Source organism: Lottia gigantea (assembly GCF_000327385.1).
Source record: "Lottia gigantea unplaced genomic scaffold LOTGIsca_44, whole genome shotgun sequence".
In the NCBI taxonomy this organism is placed as follows: domain Eukaryota; kingdom Metazoa; phylum Mollusca; class Gastropoda; family Lottiidae; genus Lottia; species Lottia gigantea.
The window spans coordinates 1195960-1213303 of NW_008709540.1; the positions used below are offsets into that span (position 1 = coordinate 1195960).

A 17344-nucleotide genomic window follows, 5' to 3' on the forward strand; every position below is an offset into this window, starting at 1 on the left:
ACATTGTAGAGATAACCCATGTTTATCAAAACAAATGCAAAGGTCACACATGTAAATTATTAATCATTTCCCCAGATGCACCAAAAAATAGATAAGCACGAAATTAGGTTACTTGACTGGCCATTCTGGCAACCGGCTTTTTTTCTTTCTCTCCCCCTCTTTTCTCACATCCTTTCTTTTTTTTCAGGTCTAGTTTTCCGACGGTTATTAGATAATCTAACCAAATCAAACCAGCGACTATCAATCAACAAGAATTACCATGATCAGAATTAGTTTGGAAGAATGAAGGAGATCGAGTAACTCACACATCAACATCCAGGGCTGAGTTTCACCGCCATGTCATTCGACCCGACCAGATCAATAACTATATCCACATATACCTGTGCATGGCACTAGATTTTTAGAGTTAACTGGGCATAAAATTGCTGAAAAAAAAAACTTTTCCCTGCATCAATAGTCAATCTGTAAAATATTACACTTCCTGATCTTCTTTGTTTCAACCTAGAATTATTACAATTTGTCATGGATAAATCTTTCAAAACCAGAAATTCTCACAAATGTCGAAATCGTGTAAAATGTGCTACAAAGGCAAGAGAGAAAACTGGAGAGAAACTTTACAAATGTGATGTTTGTAAAAAGTGTTTTACTCAACCAAGCAGTATTGATATTCACATGAGAATTCATACTGGAGAGAAACCTTTCCAATGTGATGTTTGTAAAAAGTGTTTTACTCAACCAAGCAGTATTGATATTCACATGAGAATACATACTGGAGAGAAACCTTTCCAATGTGATGTTTGTAAAAAGTGTTTTACACAGAAAGGTAATCTTGAAATTCACAAGAAAATACATACTGGAGAGAAACCATACCAATGTTATGTTTGTGAAAAGTGTTTTAGACAGAAAAGTGAGCTTGATAACCACATGAAAATACATACTGGAGAAAAACCTTACCAATGTGATGTTTGTAAAAAGTGTTTTAAACGGAAAGCTCATCTTCGTGATCACATGAGAATACATACTGGAGAGAAACCATACCAATGTGATGTTTGTAAAAAGTGTTTTACTCAACCAAAAGGTCTTGATATTCACATGAGAATTCATACTGGAGAGAAACCTTACCAATGTGATGTTTGTCGAAAGTGTTTTACACAGAAAAGTAATCTTGATAATCACATGAGCGTACATACTGGAGAGAAACCATACAAATGTGATGTTTGTAAAAAGTGTTTTACCCAGAAAGGTCATGTTCGTGATCACATGAGAATACATACTGGAGAGAAACCATACCAATGTGATGTTTGTAAGAAGTGTTTTACTCATCCAAACCGTCTTGATATTCACATGAGAAGTCATACTGGAGAGAAACCTTTCCAATGTAATGTTTGTCAAAAGTGTTTTACACAGAAAGGTCATGTTCGTGATCACATGAGAATACATACTGGGGACAAACCATACAAATGTGATGTTTGTAAAAGGTGTTTTACACAGTCAAGTGAATGTAATATTCACAGACGAAGTCATACTGGGTATAAACCATTTCAATGTGAAGTTTGTAAAAAGTGTTTTACACAGAAAAATCAGTTTGAATATCACTTGAGAACACATACTGGAGAGAAACCTTACCAATGTGATGTTTGTGAAAAACGATTTAATGCAGCATCAACACTTAAAGGTCACTTAAGAATACATACTGGAGAGAAACCTTACAAATGTGATGTTTGTGAAAAACGATTTAATGCAGTATCAACACTTAAAGGTCACTTAAGAATACATACTGGAGAGAAACCATACCGATGTGATGTTTGTGAAAAACGATTTAGTATGGCACGAACACTTATAAATCATATGATAATTCATACTGGAGAGAAACCATACCAATGTGATGTTTGTTTAAAGTGTTTTCCTCGTAAAAGGTCATATAACTGTCATGTGAAAGATGGAACTCGTTGTAAGATCTAGCTTACTATTTCAAAGGGATTGTAAAGAGGTTTTCTTAACTTTTTTTATGTATCCGGGACACTGATAGCATCACTTTGCACCATTCAAATTTTCATTCTGACGTCTGTACTTCTTGCAATTGAGTGAGATTTGTTATTGAACATTTGTATCTGAACAATTGTTGGCAGAGTTTTGTGTTTGACATTTTGCATTTGAAGATATGTTGAGCTACATTTGTATTTGAAGATATTTTTGGCAAGAATTCTAATAATTCAATAATTGGAAAACAGAATGTTTATGGAAGAATGTTCATTTTCAGTACAAATTATGATTTTTGTATACAAATGTCAATTTTTAATGACAAATGTTGAATTAATGGTGCAAATTAAGAGATAAGAATTTAGAATTAAGAAATACCAATGAAGAACATTGAATAAAAAGCCATTCCACCTTCCATATATTTCATGCTTCTCAAGACATATTTCAATAAAATAATTTTAACTTTACTGCCTGATTATCACTGCCTCTCTTGTAATATATTGAAAATAAAATTTCCCAAAATAATACCCAATTTGTGATAAAATGTCTACTAAACCTACAAAGTTGTTAACCGAGGCCCTGTTTGCAACACAGCCTGTGCATGTCGATAGTTGGAAATCGAAAAAGAGTTGGCCAATCTTCTGACAACATTTCCCTCATTGCACACTGCATGGTGTTTTCCATCTTCATTAGCCCAATTAGGAACAGAAGAAAAGGACGTAAAGCTCCATTCATTTGATTTCTTTTTATAACATTCAGTCAAGACATCTTGGTCATCACACGAGAATACACTGGACGGAAACTGTACAAATGTGATGTTTGTGAAAAACGATTTACTGTAACAGGTGAATCCTGAGATAGATGCTCGCTCGCTAACCTCATAGTCCTGGCAAAGGTCGAGATGTACCTTTTTATATTTATTATAATGTGATCGTATATTGCTGTCACCCCTGTCCGCTCGTCCATCAATAATTGGCTTGTAAACACAATAGAGACTACAGTTATTTATAAACCCACAAATACATTTTGGGCGTATATTGTCCGTTCACATTTGGTTCGTGCTCACTCTACAGGCTACAATTCTTTTGCTTTTTATTTTGTGTGTCAATGTCATTATGAATATGATCCCTATCGATTTTCGTGATAAGCTGATAATTTTTCACCGAAATATCATGTGCTACTTAGCGTTTTCACTCTATTAACTGTTTTGCGCAACTCGTGCTCACTCTTGAGGCAACAATTCTTTATGGAATCTTTTGCTTTTTATTTTGTGGGTCAATATCATTAGGAAGATGATCCCTATCGATTTTCGTGATAATCTGATAATTTTTCACCGAAATATCGTGTTCGGCTTAGTGTTTTCCCTTTACTAGGTATATAATGCATCTCATGCTCACTCTACAGGCTACAATTCTTTATGGATTCTTTTGATTTTTATATATGCCCACGTAGTATGGAAGCATATTGTCACCCGTCCATCTATTTGCAGTCTCACTGTACGAGTTAGAATTGAACGATCTTTCGATGATCGGTTTTTGAGTTATTGCCCTTGACTTAGGAAAACACGTCAAAGTTTGTTTGTGAACACAATAGAGACTACATTTTTCATCCGATTTAAATAAAATTGACCATTTATCATGATGAGATCTTGGACAAGTTCTAATTTGACGATCTTTTGTTAAACGGTTTTTGAGTTATTGCCCTTGACGTGACAGTTTTGGCAAGATTTTTGATACGATTTGACACAGATTGGCGAACGCCCTTTTATATACTAAAAGTTTAATCAGGGAAGTGGGCGTATGCTGCTAGGCAACCACTTGTTAGTTTTCCACAGTCAGTTATACAGCCGTTCGGACGGCACAATAAACGGGAAGAGTTCTTCAGGCTACAGGCGTTAAAGAGCCCTTCCCTTGACAGTTTGAATAAAAAAAAAAAACTTCCATAATTGCACACCGTTTCAGCTTCTTTATGAGCTCAATCGGGTGGATTAAAGGTAGGACTTAAAAGTCTATTTCATTTCCCGAAAGCGATCAGGCTGAAAATGGTGGAAACGTGCCAGATGTAATTGACATTCTAAATGTCGTCGATATCCCGGGATTTCATAAATAAATAATTCAAACAGCCCAATCAACAGGTAACTTGTAATTAGTTTATTCTCTAATCTCTCATTAATTAATTAATTCTGTCCAACGCCTTTTCTGAGTTGGATTGTATCAGGAAATTACACCTGTCGCACAAAGATCTCAACTGATATTCACTTCATTTCGTTTTCTTTATCATATATAATCCACGATAATTCATCTCGACCCCACCCACACACTTTCCGTAGAATGACTTACAGCCCCGTGATTTCAATTTCTTCTAAATTATCCAACTCCACCCACGCAGTGAAGTCCGTAGCAGGCCCATACTGATTGGCGTTTCTGGGACACATTAGGTTAGGGGGTCGAACATCGAAGTCATGGAAGTTGCAATTGAAACGATTTCATTGGAGTGTACGCTACCGAATACAGCCAATCAGAGCTCTCGACAGAAAGTTTGTAAACCACTAGTCATGTCGTTTTACAGCCTGTATGTAATGGGCTATGGTTGGCGAACAATCCTGTCAGATTGCTGAGTTAAAAAAAAGGTTGCTGTTGCAGTCAAGGAATTAAAAGAATTTCGTACTAGCTTCACATTATGAAGATGTTATATCTAATTATCTTTTATAATGAGGACTTGATATACGGATCCTAATAGCAATCTAGGCCTACATACTGCGTCACATAATGACGTCCCATATGACGATCACGTTCTAGAATGAAATCTACGTAGACGATATCTGTTAGGGACAGAAATAGTACAATGATAAGTCAATTATAACGGTTCAGGTAAAACGATGTAGTAAGATGTTTAATTTACGCCATCTTGGTCTTTCTTCATACGGAAGTGGATGAAGAAAGAATGGCATTATCTGCTTATAATAAGTAATTTAGAAAACTCATTAGGGTCAAAAGCCATGTATATTAGGAAAGTTTATTTTAAGCCATCTTGACGTTCTTTCACACGAAATTTTGACGAAGAAAGAATCGTCGTAGGACTAATATGGCATTATGTGACTGGGGCACGCAATTTTGATTCCGTGTATCACCATTATCTGATGAATAATTGAAGATGCTAGTTGACGGTGAACGTTTATAAAACTCAGGTGGCACCATTTACCTGTATTATAATTAACGGCCAAGCATTGTAGTAAGACGGGCACCTGCTGAGTTATACATTGTTGTATTCACTTTGGTTATATCACTAGGGTAAGTATATTATTCGGTTTTAGATCTATTGTTTTTTGATACATCACAGTATTTGAATAAAATGAAATGCATCTTGCTTAGCGACACCTGTGCTGGCTTTAATTATAATTTTGCCAAGACCGCGATATGGACCTATTCTTTTCGAAAGAGGTGTGACGTGCACAGCACATAGACGTAGCGGTATATCATCCCAACCAATCGATAGGTGCATACCCCATCTCAGCCCCTTCGAAATAATTCTGACTACAGAAACTAGCCATTGTGCCAAACACAATCTACAACCTCATTTAAGCATTCTGAAAAATATTGCGGACATTTCCTTTTTTAAATGTCCTTTTTTTGAAGCACTCTTCTGCGGTCTTTTTTGCTTTAAAAGATTTTAATTTTAAGAGATTGCAGTGTCAATTCGTTGACTTCGAAATGGACGAATTGTCTTTTCGCTCGAAATGGACGAATTGTCTTTTCGCTCGAAATGGATGAAATATTTGTAGATCGAATTTTCTTTTTTTGCTATACTATTTAAACCGATCTTACCTTATCTTAGTTTTAACTAAAAAATATCCAGACGTTAATTTTTAACTATTTAAAGATTTAAGTAAACTTTTAAAGTTTGTTATACCTTTTGGAAGCTGTTAGAAAACTACTGTAAGGATTTAAGTAAAATAAACGACCAATTGTAAAGAAATATGTCTCCTAAGTATTCGAAAGGTTTCAACAAATAATATCGAGCAATTATAAAGCCGTTTTTAATTAACCCTTTTAAAACAAATTCAGTTTTATCAAGAAGATACATACTTTAGAAATATTTTCAGGTATAATTTAAGACGTTTTTGATATTATCAAAATTAAAATATTTTACAAAAAAAGCGGAATGCAACTTTGAATGATAATGATCAAGTTAGATAATAATAATCGTACCGTTGTTTAAGGAGCATGCCCATCCACCTTACGATTTCACCACTTTGAAAGTCTGGTACACCAAACGATAAGAATTTATCGTAAGTGTGGAATTTTATATTGAGAATTATACCATACTTAAGCAAAATTGATCTTAAAGGATTGTAAAGAGGTTTTCTAAATTTTTATGTGTATCGGGAACACTGAAATCATCATTTTGTACAATGACAATTTTCAGTCAAATTTCTGCAAGTCCAACAAAAAATAGGATGTTCGATGACGTCACTTGTTGCAAAATTTTTATGCTTTACCGCAGAAGGTACTTTGCTATTAGTAACGTCATGAAACACTTTGTTTTAGTGGAATTGCAGGAACCACAGACATCTGATTGAAAATTACAAGGGTGTAAATTGATGCTATCCTTGTCCCCGATACACATAAAAAAAAAAAAACCTCTTTACAATCCTTTTAAGGTTTTTTAGTGAAACATGACTGTGGAATATTGATTGAAGGACTGAAGGTCCAGGTATTGGGATGGTCAATAACATCCGGTGTCTTAACGAACCTATTCTGCTTGACACCTGTCAACCATCTTTACGTGTCTTTCAGGAGTAACCACGGTCCATCTCATCTCGACATTAAATCCTTCTCATTTCTGCTATTGTCTCATCACACCAAAGGTAAGCTACGTTTTGTCTTTTGTTCAGTTCATAATTTGTTCGAGAAGTCCTGTACAAAATCGTGTGAAATTTGTTATATTTACCAAAGGGACACTTTTCATTCTTTCTTGTCCAGGATACAGTAAATCCAAAATATTTTTTATATAATTTCTGCTTTTTTTTTTAACATTTTAAGACCTAGATTTGAAATATAACAGATGGCAATAATTGCAAACTGTATCAAAATAAGTTTAAAATCTTAACCGATTCCGGGCTCTAGTCGAATATTGAAATCCAAAATTGTTCCGAAAACACCATTCTTGTTCTTGGTGAGATTTTTAATGCCCGTGGCCAACTGTTAACGTTTCTTTGTATGCGGCGGCACTGCTCTTCTAGTCGCCTGATACCACTTTTCATTATGAAATACTTAAGCTACTCACTTACGATTGAAATACTTCCTCATGTGAAAAGTTCATTAGCAATCTCTAATGTCTTGTTTCGGCTTTCGCTTTACTTCGTTAGTACTTGGTTTATTATTAATCAATATTGCATAGAATAATCAAAAGATTAGTCAGTTTTATAAATACTTTGGCACATTTTCTTTCATGTATTTATTTATATATAACCAATTGTGGTATTTACTAGAATAGTTTAGTTTAAATGTGCAACATATGATAATATATGTTTAAATTGTATAAGAAGTTTAGACCCAACTTTCGTTTTTTTTTATTAGCTTTTATCTTTAATATAGCCACTTTAGTTAGGGTCTAACGACAGCCCTTTTGAACATTCGTCACATTAACCTTTTAAACTACCCTGGTAACACCGTGTCACAAAATGCCAGCCCTGGAGAGGTCAGAATTTTTATTGGTTAAAGCAGACGTCATCGAGTTAGATCAAAAGGTTAATCCGACTTTAAGAGGGCTGTCGTTAGACTCTAACTGTAGAGGCTATTAAAATAAAAGCTAATAAGAAAACGGAACCGAAGTTGGGTCTAATTTTAATTAGACTGTTTATATAAGGTGGCGGATTACTCGGCTTGTTTCCGAACCATTATTTATATCATGTGAAATATATACGTTTTATTGAAAAATACTAACTATTTTTATATTGCTTTGAAGGCTACAACAGAATGAAATATTTTCACTGTTGAAATAGTGCTCTATACATCAATCATACTTCCTCATTTCACGTGATGATGACACTGTAGATTGTTGAAACGTTATATGCAATAAAACTAAGGAGTAGTATACCATACAAATGTATTCGGTTATTTATAATGTATAGAGCACTATTTTATCAGTGAAAATATTATATTTTTTCTTCAGATGTTCAGACAACTGACTGATTCTTTACCAAATACAGAGTTACGGTCTTTTTTAAAATTTTTATTTTTTTAATTGCAGAATGTCGTTGTCGAGAAATTTGTCAGTGTTGGTCTGCTTATGTTGTTTATTGTCCATGTGTTTGGCACAGATTCATTTCTCTCCGACCTGGGGGTCGGGGAAAAGATCAGCCCCCGTCCAGACCTACCCGGACTCTTCCAATACTAACTGCTACGATAAACTCAACACGAAAATTTTATATCAACTAGTCAAGATTATAAAGGTAAGAATCTTTGAAATTCAAATATACATTTTGTACATTTTCCTGGCGGCGCTTTCTTGCCATCCGGCAATCCTCGGCAGTTTCCGTAAAGCAGATTCTGTGTTGCAGAGCGCTAGGCCGTTTGCACTTTTGCAGGCAGTTATTACTAATGACGACATTGAAACTATTCAACAATTTCTGAACTTATATTTGGCCAATTACTTTTTGAACAATCCGTTCTTCAAAATATTCTCCATTATGACAATCAAATACCACAGACTATCAGGTAAATATTTTACTTTCACTTTAAAGAGCAATATTCAAAACTTTCATTACTAAAACGTCGTAAATTATACATGAAAATGTTTCTATGCTTTGGTATTTACATCTATACATATACTTGATTAAACTGAATCGGTGTTAAAAACGCAGTGTACTATAAATAGTTAAGTATGTAGTTAAAACAAGGCTTGGTGCTGGGTCTCATAAACACACAATTGTTTTATTTGAAGCGTTCAGAATAAGTAGGAGACATTTTTTCTCACAATAAGTTTATTTGGCTTAAATCCATACAGTAGTTTTTCTTACATTTACCATAAAGCATAACATTTGGTGGTAGATTCCCTGTGACCCAACTATATTATGCCAATTATATACGTCAATGCGTCAATTAAAGTCGTCAAGACGTCAGTTCAACTGTCTTTTGAGATGAAGGTAAAAGAAACGAAATGCGTGATGTTTTCCCTGTGCTACTCATCAATATTTTAACCATGTTAATTTAAAAACCCACCACCGCCCAATAAAATAGTCCAAATCTAATAGATCCACAGCACGGCATGTACTGATCAAAATTTGTGTCGATGTAGACAAAAAATGTTTATGTTTTGTAGTAGGGTTCTACACGGATTGTTTTGGGCTACGTTTTTATACTCAGTTGATTGTGATTAATAGTCCTATTACTATGAATATAAATGACAAAAACAGTCATCCGGAAAAAACTAATGTAAAAAAGCTACTTATTGCAAAGAATTCTCTACCTCCAGAGATTTAGTACTAAATATTGTTTTAGAATATTGTTTTTTTCTGATTTTTTGCTATTTGAGCAGAAAAGGTATATGAAATCACATTCCATCGTCTCTAAAACCTTACATGCCATCATCGTCGTTTAAAGCACATTCCATCAACAAATGTATGGGAGCATGGTCCTCTTTATCCAAACAGATTCGTTTAAGGTGGTGACTTTTAAATAATTAATCAAAATTAGTTTTTGTTTTTACGAGAGGGGTTTTCACATATACATTTCCCAAAACATGTTCAGGAAATAGAAATGTATTAGCTGTGATCACAGAAAAACTTATCGTTCAAACATGTTTCAAGAAAAGTTCATGTATACATTATACACTGCGCATTATTAAAGTGCGTCTTATACTCGAAAATATACAATATAACGTTATGACAAGGCACGACGTTGTTTTTCTAGTTTTTCAACTGAAAGTGTTCGTTTCAAGAGCACCGAAGTGATCTTCACTATGTCAAGCTATGACGAACATTATCTTATTTCTTGAAAGAAAAAGACACCTTTCTTGTATCACAGAATGAAGCAATTTGATTGGATTGTACGCCAGCGAACATAGCCAATCATAGCCCTCTTTCTGCAGACTTCTTAGCTGAGATTTGATTGGCTGTATTTGCTAGCGCACAATCCAACCAAATCGCTGCATTTACAAACTTCCAAGATACAAGAAAGATGTCTAATGTAGTTAAGGTATAAGATGCAATTTGTAATAGCTTGATATTGTGCAGATGTGAAAAGCATGTAATTAGGGGACCACGAGTTATTATACTGTATTTTCATTTCCTAGCCTATCTGTCCATTATATTTATTAACACCCAAAACTATTTATTTAAAAGGTAATGTGGTTTAAATTACCATGTCTGTCCATCGTAAATTTTTTGGACCAATCGTACCTTAGTTTTAGAAATGGGCATTTGTTAGCTTAGCCAATCAGTTATAGCGTTCACAGCTCATCGTCGAAATTTGAGCCTTCAAATCCATTATGTGTTCAGACTTATCCGCGTTTGAATGATAAAATGACAGTTGACGTTTCTTGAGACACTGTCATAATTATATAGAAAATACATCTATAGAAAAAGTAAAAAAATTGAGATATTTTTGAATAGATTTATGCTATTTTCGTACATTTCTATTGCTACTGAAGACTATTTACATATATTCAAGACTCAAATCAACCCCCTTAAATAGCGGACATAGAGAACATGTCCCCTTAATTTTGATATGGTATATGATATTCATGTATTGTATGTTTACAGAAAGAATCGGAAGAGTTAACGGCATGCTTATTACAAGATGACGATTTCTTACGGCGATAATTATCCTTGGTAAGTTTTAATTCCTCAAATTGGTATCAGGGTCGTAAAAACATCAATCAAATAAGACAAATGCCTCATGCAGAATGCATGCACCTGGGAAAATTTTACAACCTGATATAACGTGCTATTGGCAGTGAAAGTAGAATTCCCCCTCCTAAAATACGCCACTGGCTGATTTCAGGGCACCACATAGAGCGATTGACCATAGCAACACGTGCCCGTTAAACTGGGCAAGTAATTAAAGTATGCTTCCTCATTTATGATTGATTTACTTCACTTCCTAATGGAAAGGTCATCATGCTACCGATGTTTTGTCAAACTGATATTTTGGGATGTCGGGTTTCGCTTTTCTGTTTGGATCTTAGTAGGCCTACTTATTTTTTTTTTATATGTAAATTATTCATATTTTTTTTTATATATTTTCAGGTTAAGACTGGTACCAATGATGTTAAAAAAATGTTTCATGCAAAAAGTTCAAAAATAAACACTTTACAACCTTAAATAAATAAAAGGAAAAAATTTTGTGATTATAATGTTTTGCCTATTAGTAATCCCATTTCGTTTCGTACTTATTTCTGAAGATGGTTCCACATACCATCCACGATCTGACTGAATTCTTAACTTACCCACTTCTAACAGTGTTTTGCAGTGGCGGCACTAGAGGAGGTGACAGGTGAAGGGGGGGGGGGGGGGGGTTGTTTGTGGACTTCCCACACCAGAAACCCTCTTTGGCACTTTATGCACCTATGCACGACTCCGGTGTTGCCGAATTGTGAATCTCGACGGTTGCCCCCCCATTAAGTTCGTCTGCCCTTCATTTATACCCTTAGACTCGAGAGGCTGGCGTCGCCACTGGTGTTTTAATTGGTTAGCATACATTGTCAACTTTTTATGCTTTTGTTTACTTTGGACCAAAAATTTGTTAAAGAAGAACATTGTCAGATCATGAATGACAAATTTATTCAGATTGTAACCCTTTTGATTCTCCTGTGTAGCAGCATAGTATTTCAGCTTTTTAATTTATAGAACAAATTTGACATGATATGGATGAGCGAGTGTTAAAAAGACACCGACAGAAACGTAGAAAGCATCCAAATAAAAGCCCGTAGTGTCAGTAAATGATAGTGTATCTGACACTTTGTTTTTGAGCAAAGTCCAGCACTTAAAATTGGTGCAAAACTAAACAAGGATACGTCAAGAACATCAAGAAATGCACCCGAACTCGAGTCTTACAATGTCAGCTATTATATTCCATTACTATACTGTAAAGCAGTAAAAAAAACCCACCAAACTCAATACAAATCGCTATTACCTTGTCATCAACCAACAAACAGATCGACTTCATTTGAAAAACATTGTTTATGGTTCGCAATGTCGAGCTATTGCGACCATATTGAAAGGTCTAGTACTACTCAGCATTAAATGTATCTTATCATCTTTGAAATCAAACAAGGCATCCGGCGGCGACAACATCAATAACAAAATTACAAAAAACTTCAGCTCTTTCTTATAGACTCCACTCTGAAAATTAACTAACTTTTTCAGCAAACTTGTTTCTTCCCAACAAACAAGCAAATGTAGTCCCAGTCTTTAAAAAGGTGACCCACTTAGCTGTTCAAATTACAGGCTAATATCTTTGCTTAGCTTATTCGAAAAGTACTTCGTGCGTACTTATACCTCGACCGCTATTTATCAAGGAATGTAGCGATTTGATTGGATTGTACACCAGCAATTACAGTCAATCAAAGCCCTCGAAAGACATAATGACTATATTCGCTGGAGTACTACCCTATCAAATCGCTTCATTTACACACTTCAATAATACAAGAAAGGCGACTTTTGCAGTCAAGGTATGAGACGAAATTCGTAATAGGTTGGCATTGTGAAGATGTGGTTTAGTTTGAGATCATTCTTGGCTCTTTCGTCCACCACACAAAGTCAAACACTGTAAATCAGGGGAAAATTAACCCAAACATCATAAACATCGATCTTCCAAATAACACATAATCCAAACACAAACTGGACTTTTTGGAAGACTCATTTGTTTTGTCTGCGACCAATTATTGGATTGCTCGACTCGACAAGAAATTCTTTGAAAATAGCATTTATTATTGCTAACAAATTATTTTAGTCTGGCTGTATATTTTAAGGAATTAAAACAAACGAGCATAGTTCTTTACTGGCAATGCTGACAGCTGAGTCTTCAGACATCTTCTATAGCCCTAAATTAGTGACTGCTTTGAGACACATGCTCTCTCCCAAGTCCGCCTTCAAAACAGTCTTTCATCGACGTCCGCGCTCATTGATGGAACGTTTTCAACTTCCCGTCGTATCACCTGATGCCAATTATGAGTGGAGAAATAGCTTGACCAAATTAACTAAAAGAACAGAATCCAAGGTACCGTCCAACAAAAGTATTATGATCAGAATCTGTATTTTTACTTTTAGAAATACCATACATATAACAAAACTGATCTGAATATTCGTGAAACAGGACCAGTGGTGGCGCCAGTGAGGATACAAGGGAGAACTGGTTTATATTCCCCACTCTTTAATGAATTCAGCGTTGACATTCGCCCCCCTTCTCTCCTTGAGTCAGTCTGTCCCCTATTTCTACCCTTAGTCTTGGAGGGCTGGCGCTGCCACTTTGTGGACACTAAAGATCTGATTAAAATGCATATTTAGATATGTCGTTTCGTACATTTTACTGAGTGTGACTCGGTTGACTCCACTTGCCATTGATGATTTGAAGAAATTTTTATCTTCCACAAGTTCAAGGTCCCTTACGTATTCAACCAATCAAATGTCTTGTTCAATGAATAGTGGAATATGAAGGTTTAAATATTGACTTTCAACAGAGGATATTAAAGGGGCGAAAAAAACCAACAAAAGGAAAATAGGAGACTCCAAAATTTTCAAACAAGAATCATTATCCAAATGAAATTAATGGAGTTTTACGTCCTACTTTTCTGCACCATATGGTCTTACGCCATGTACGGTGCAATGAGGGAAATTTTGCCAGGAAAGTGGTATTAGCCTGCTCTTTTTCGATTTCCAACTGTCGAGGGATCTTTAACGTGCATAGCCTGTAACACATGGGGACTCGGTTTATTGTCCCATCCGAACGACAATCTGCTTTTCCATGTCAGCCCCTCTTACCTTCTCAACCCTTTGATAATCCAATCAACCCCACCCCCTTCCCTCCTCCTCCTTTGAGAAAAAAATCTCCACCATTCACCCCGAAACTGTAAAACATCAAATTACTTAAAAACAAAATAATGATACATGCTAGATAGGCACTGTTTCAAACTTATATTTAAATAACAGAGATGTCAAGGCCCTTCAGAGAGAACCTTGTGCTTGATTTACTTGAACAAAGGCCTTTACATCTTGAACTAGCTTGGTTAATTTCCGGCGAAGATCGCCATCGCCAAAATCGACCCATGTGAGTAAAATTGGGCCCTAATCCTCTTAATTCCAAATTTCACCCCCAAGAAAGTCAAATGTGTGTTTTTTATGAAGCTGGCACGCAGCCAGAAAAATATTCTAGTGTAGTAAGTCGGAGCTTACATCTAGCGGAATTTTGAAATTAGAAGAAGAATAAATTTTTACTTTTTTATGGCCCGAGGGGATAGGGGGTGGCATGGCTAAAAAAATTACTGCCTAAATACGCCACTGTTAGGATAGCCAGTTAATTATGGAAACTATTCAAAGGTTCAAAAATTCCCATTTCCCCTAGGGATTGAAAAACAGTTCGCCCACATTGAGTTTACTTTCTTTTATTTGACTCAACGCGAATTATTGTTCTACTGCAACAAAGGGCTTTTGTATGACAATATTTAAAAGGCACAGTACAAATTCTAAACTACAGATGGGCACTTGATTAGACAAGAAACGAAGGAACATTCTAGTGGATTATTCAAAAATGGGTAAGAAATTTTATGTTTGAAAATCGTCGTAAAAGTCGTCAAATTCTATTCTATTTTCAGTTGTTTTCGTTTGGTTCAGAGTTCTGTTTCGGCTAAATATTCAATGACTGCTAAGAGTAGGCTAACCTCCCCTGAATAACATGGCCTTGAAGGTAAAGGAAGCTCTCCTATGGTCGTTTCGCTGAAAAAACGAGAACTGGTAGTAGATCTGATGGCAAAAATTGTCGAGTAATCGCGATTATCTTGGTAGCAAATGTCCTGTTGGAATATAATGCACTAGGGCCTATATGTAGACTATGAGAAACGGATATTCAAGATGAAGCTAACACATTTCTGTGTCCCGGGGCGTCACATTTTCAGACGAGGGACATATTCTAATTTGTCAATTTTTTTTTCAAATTATTTTCCACATTTTTTTTGGAAAGCGATGCTGTCTGAATTTTACAACACTGAACACAAGTACATTGTCTAATAATGAATAATGAACAGAAAAATTGCCGAACACACTGTTTTATCTCAACGGACAGGTTTGCCATCCGTTTCACTAGTATAACTTTAATCTCAGAAACGGGAATTCTTCGGCTAATCTAATTAGTAATAGTGTTCAAAACTTACTGTCCAAATTTAAGCCTTCAGATGTGTCCACAAATATCCGCGTTTGAAAGTTAAAATGACGATTCGTCTTTTCTTGAGACTCTGCCATATATAGAAAAAACATATAATACAAAGTGAAATTCCTAGTTTGAAGTAGTTTTGAAGAAATCATACAATTTTCGTACATTTCTAGTACATCTCAAGAATATTTACATCTTATATTCAAGACCCAAAAAATGGCGAACTTGTCTCTTTGAAAGCTCAATACGGTCTGAGCAAGAAAAGTGTAATAGATGATTGCTTAATTATTATTCGGTGCAAGAAATATGTAAAAATTAGTGATCTTCTATTTTTCAGTGAAACCTATGATTTTGTCATGTAAAACAGTTGTACTTGTAGTGATGTTAGTTTTATACGTATTACCCACCCAGGCCCAGTGGGCGCAGACGATCGGGTGGGGTGGGGCTGGACTGGGCAAACGAACAGAAATGAAGAAAGAGACGAGGAAACTTGATTGTCTACGGGACCCATTCATAACAAAACTTATCTTACAATTATCGAAGGTAAGATTAAAGGCATTGTAAATTTTCAATTCTATGTAGATCGCGGATACTTATAGCATTTTGCATCAGTCCAATTTTCGATGGAACGTTTGTTGTTCATGCATTTCATTTAAAACTAAACTTTTCCACTTAAATATTAGTTTCCTTATTTTTTTCATGTCAAATTAAGCAAACTATTTGGTGTTTCTAATGAATTATCATGTATTCTTAATCATTATTTTCTTACTGCAAATAATTAAGAGTTTTAACCACTTATAAATGTCCATGTATGTACAGTCTGGATAAAAAAAAAAGACTTTTTGACTTTTCTTGATCGGTCACTTATTGGTATTCTGCTGTTAATTCTCATCTACTTTAACTAATTATGAATTAATTATGGACATGTGGCACAAACTGGTATTTTTCCAGTCATTAGAACACCTCTACTTTCTATTCATATAAGTATTAGCATTTTCATTTTCAAACATGAAAATGAGGGAACCCATCTTTAAACTAAGCACTAAGTAATGTTATATACGGTTAAACATTTTTGTAATCACAAAATCCACAGACATCTGACGAAAAATTGAAATGATGCACACTGGCCTCGATACACATAAAAAAAGCAATTCCTTTCCATTTGTTTTTCTTCGCAAGTTGAGTCCCTTACTAGCAAAAAATATAAATCAAAATTGGTATCCTAGTGAGATTGCAACAAAGGAAATTGATCATAATTGCAAAATGTGGCATCTGATATAGATGATATAGAATATACCTTTAATTCAAACATCTTAATATTGAAGAATGATAGAAAGTATTTTTTCACTGTTTACAGTATCAATCTCACCGACTGAAGGATTGTGATTTTTCCACTTTTAATCAAGATAGAGAATATACATTATAAAGGTAAGGATATAACTCACACAGCATTTAAACTTAAAGTGATACTATACGTCTTAGAATGAACATAAAATTTAATGCTCAAGAATGAATATGAGTATATATTCATCAGTGAACTTACCTGGTATCATAAAGTTACAACAGAATCCCTGTAAAATCTGGAAAATTGGAAAATTCATAAAACTAAGTAATTATTGAAAAACGATTAATCATAATATTAAGCGTTTTTCAATAGTTAATTGCATTTTTATTAAGTTTTTTGGATTTATCGGATTATATAAGGATCCTGTTATGTTATTTATGACATCAGGTATATCTACTGTAGAATATCGTGGGTGACCGCTTGAAACCTCGTATATGCGATATTTGGTAATTTTGACTATTTGGTACCATTCGAAACCTCGTAAAAGCGCGGATCTTGTGATCAAAACTTCGTATTCTTAGCTTGATTGTAAAAAAATTGTATAAACAGTCAGATTTAAAACCTCGTCAAATATATTATTATACGAGGTTTAATGTTTCTTTTTCTGTGGATAAAAATCTCGTATACTATATAATTATATGAGTTTTTGGTT

The 17344-nt window shown here is 34.8% G+C and overlaps 1 protein-coding gene across 1 annotated transcript; it reads left to right on the forward strand.

Moving 5' to 3' along the window:
• Positions 1 to 471: 471 nt before the first annotated feature.
• On the forward strand, positions 472 to 2822 carry LOTGIDRAFT_206730 (hypothetical protein; the record flags this gene model as incomplete). Its single annotated transcript, XM_009060764.1, has 2 exons — positions 472 to 1932; positions 2766 to 2822. Exons 1-2 carry the CDS (start codon positions 523 to 525, stop codon positions 2820 to 2822), a joined length of 1467 nt encoding a protein of 488 aa, XP_009059012.1. The 5' UTR covers positions 472 to 522.
• Between the last annotated feature and the right edge of the window lie 14522 nt (positions 2823 to 17344).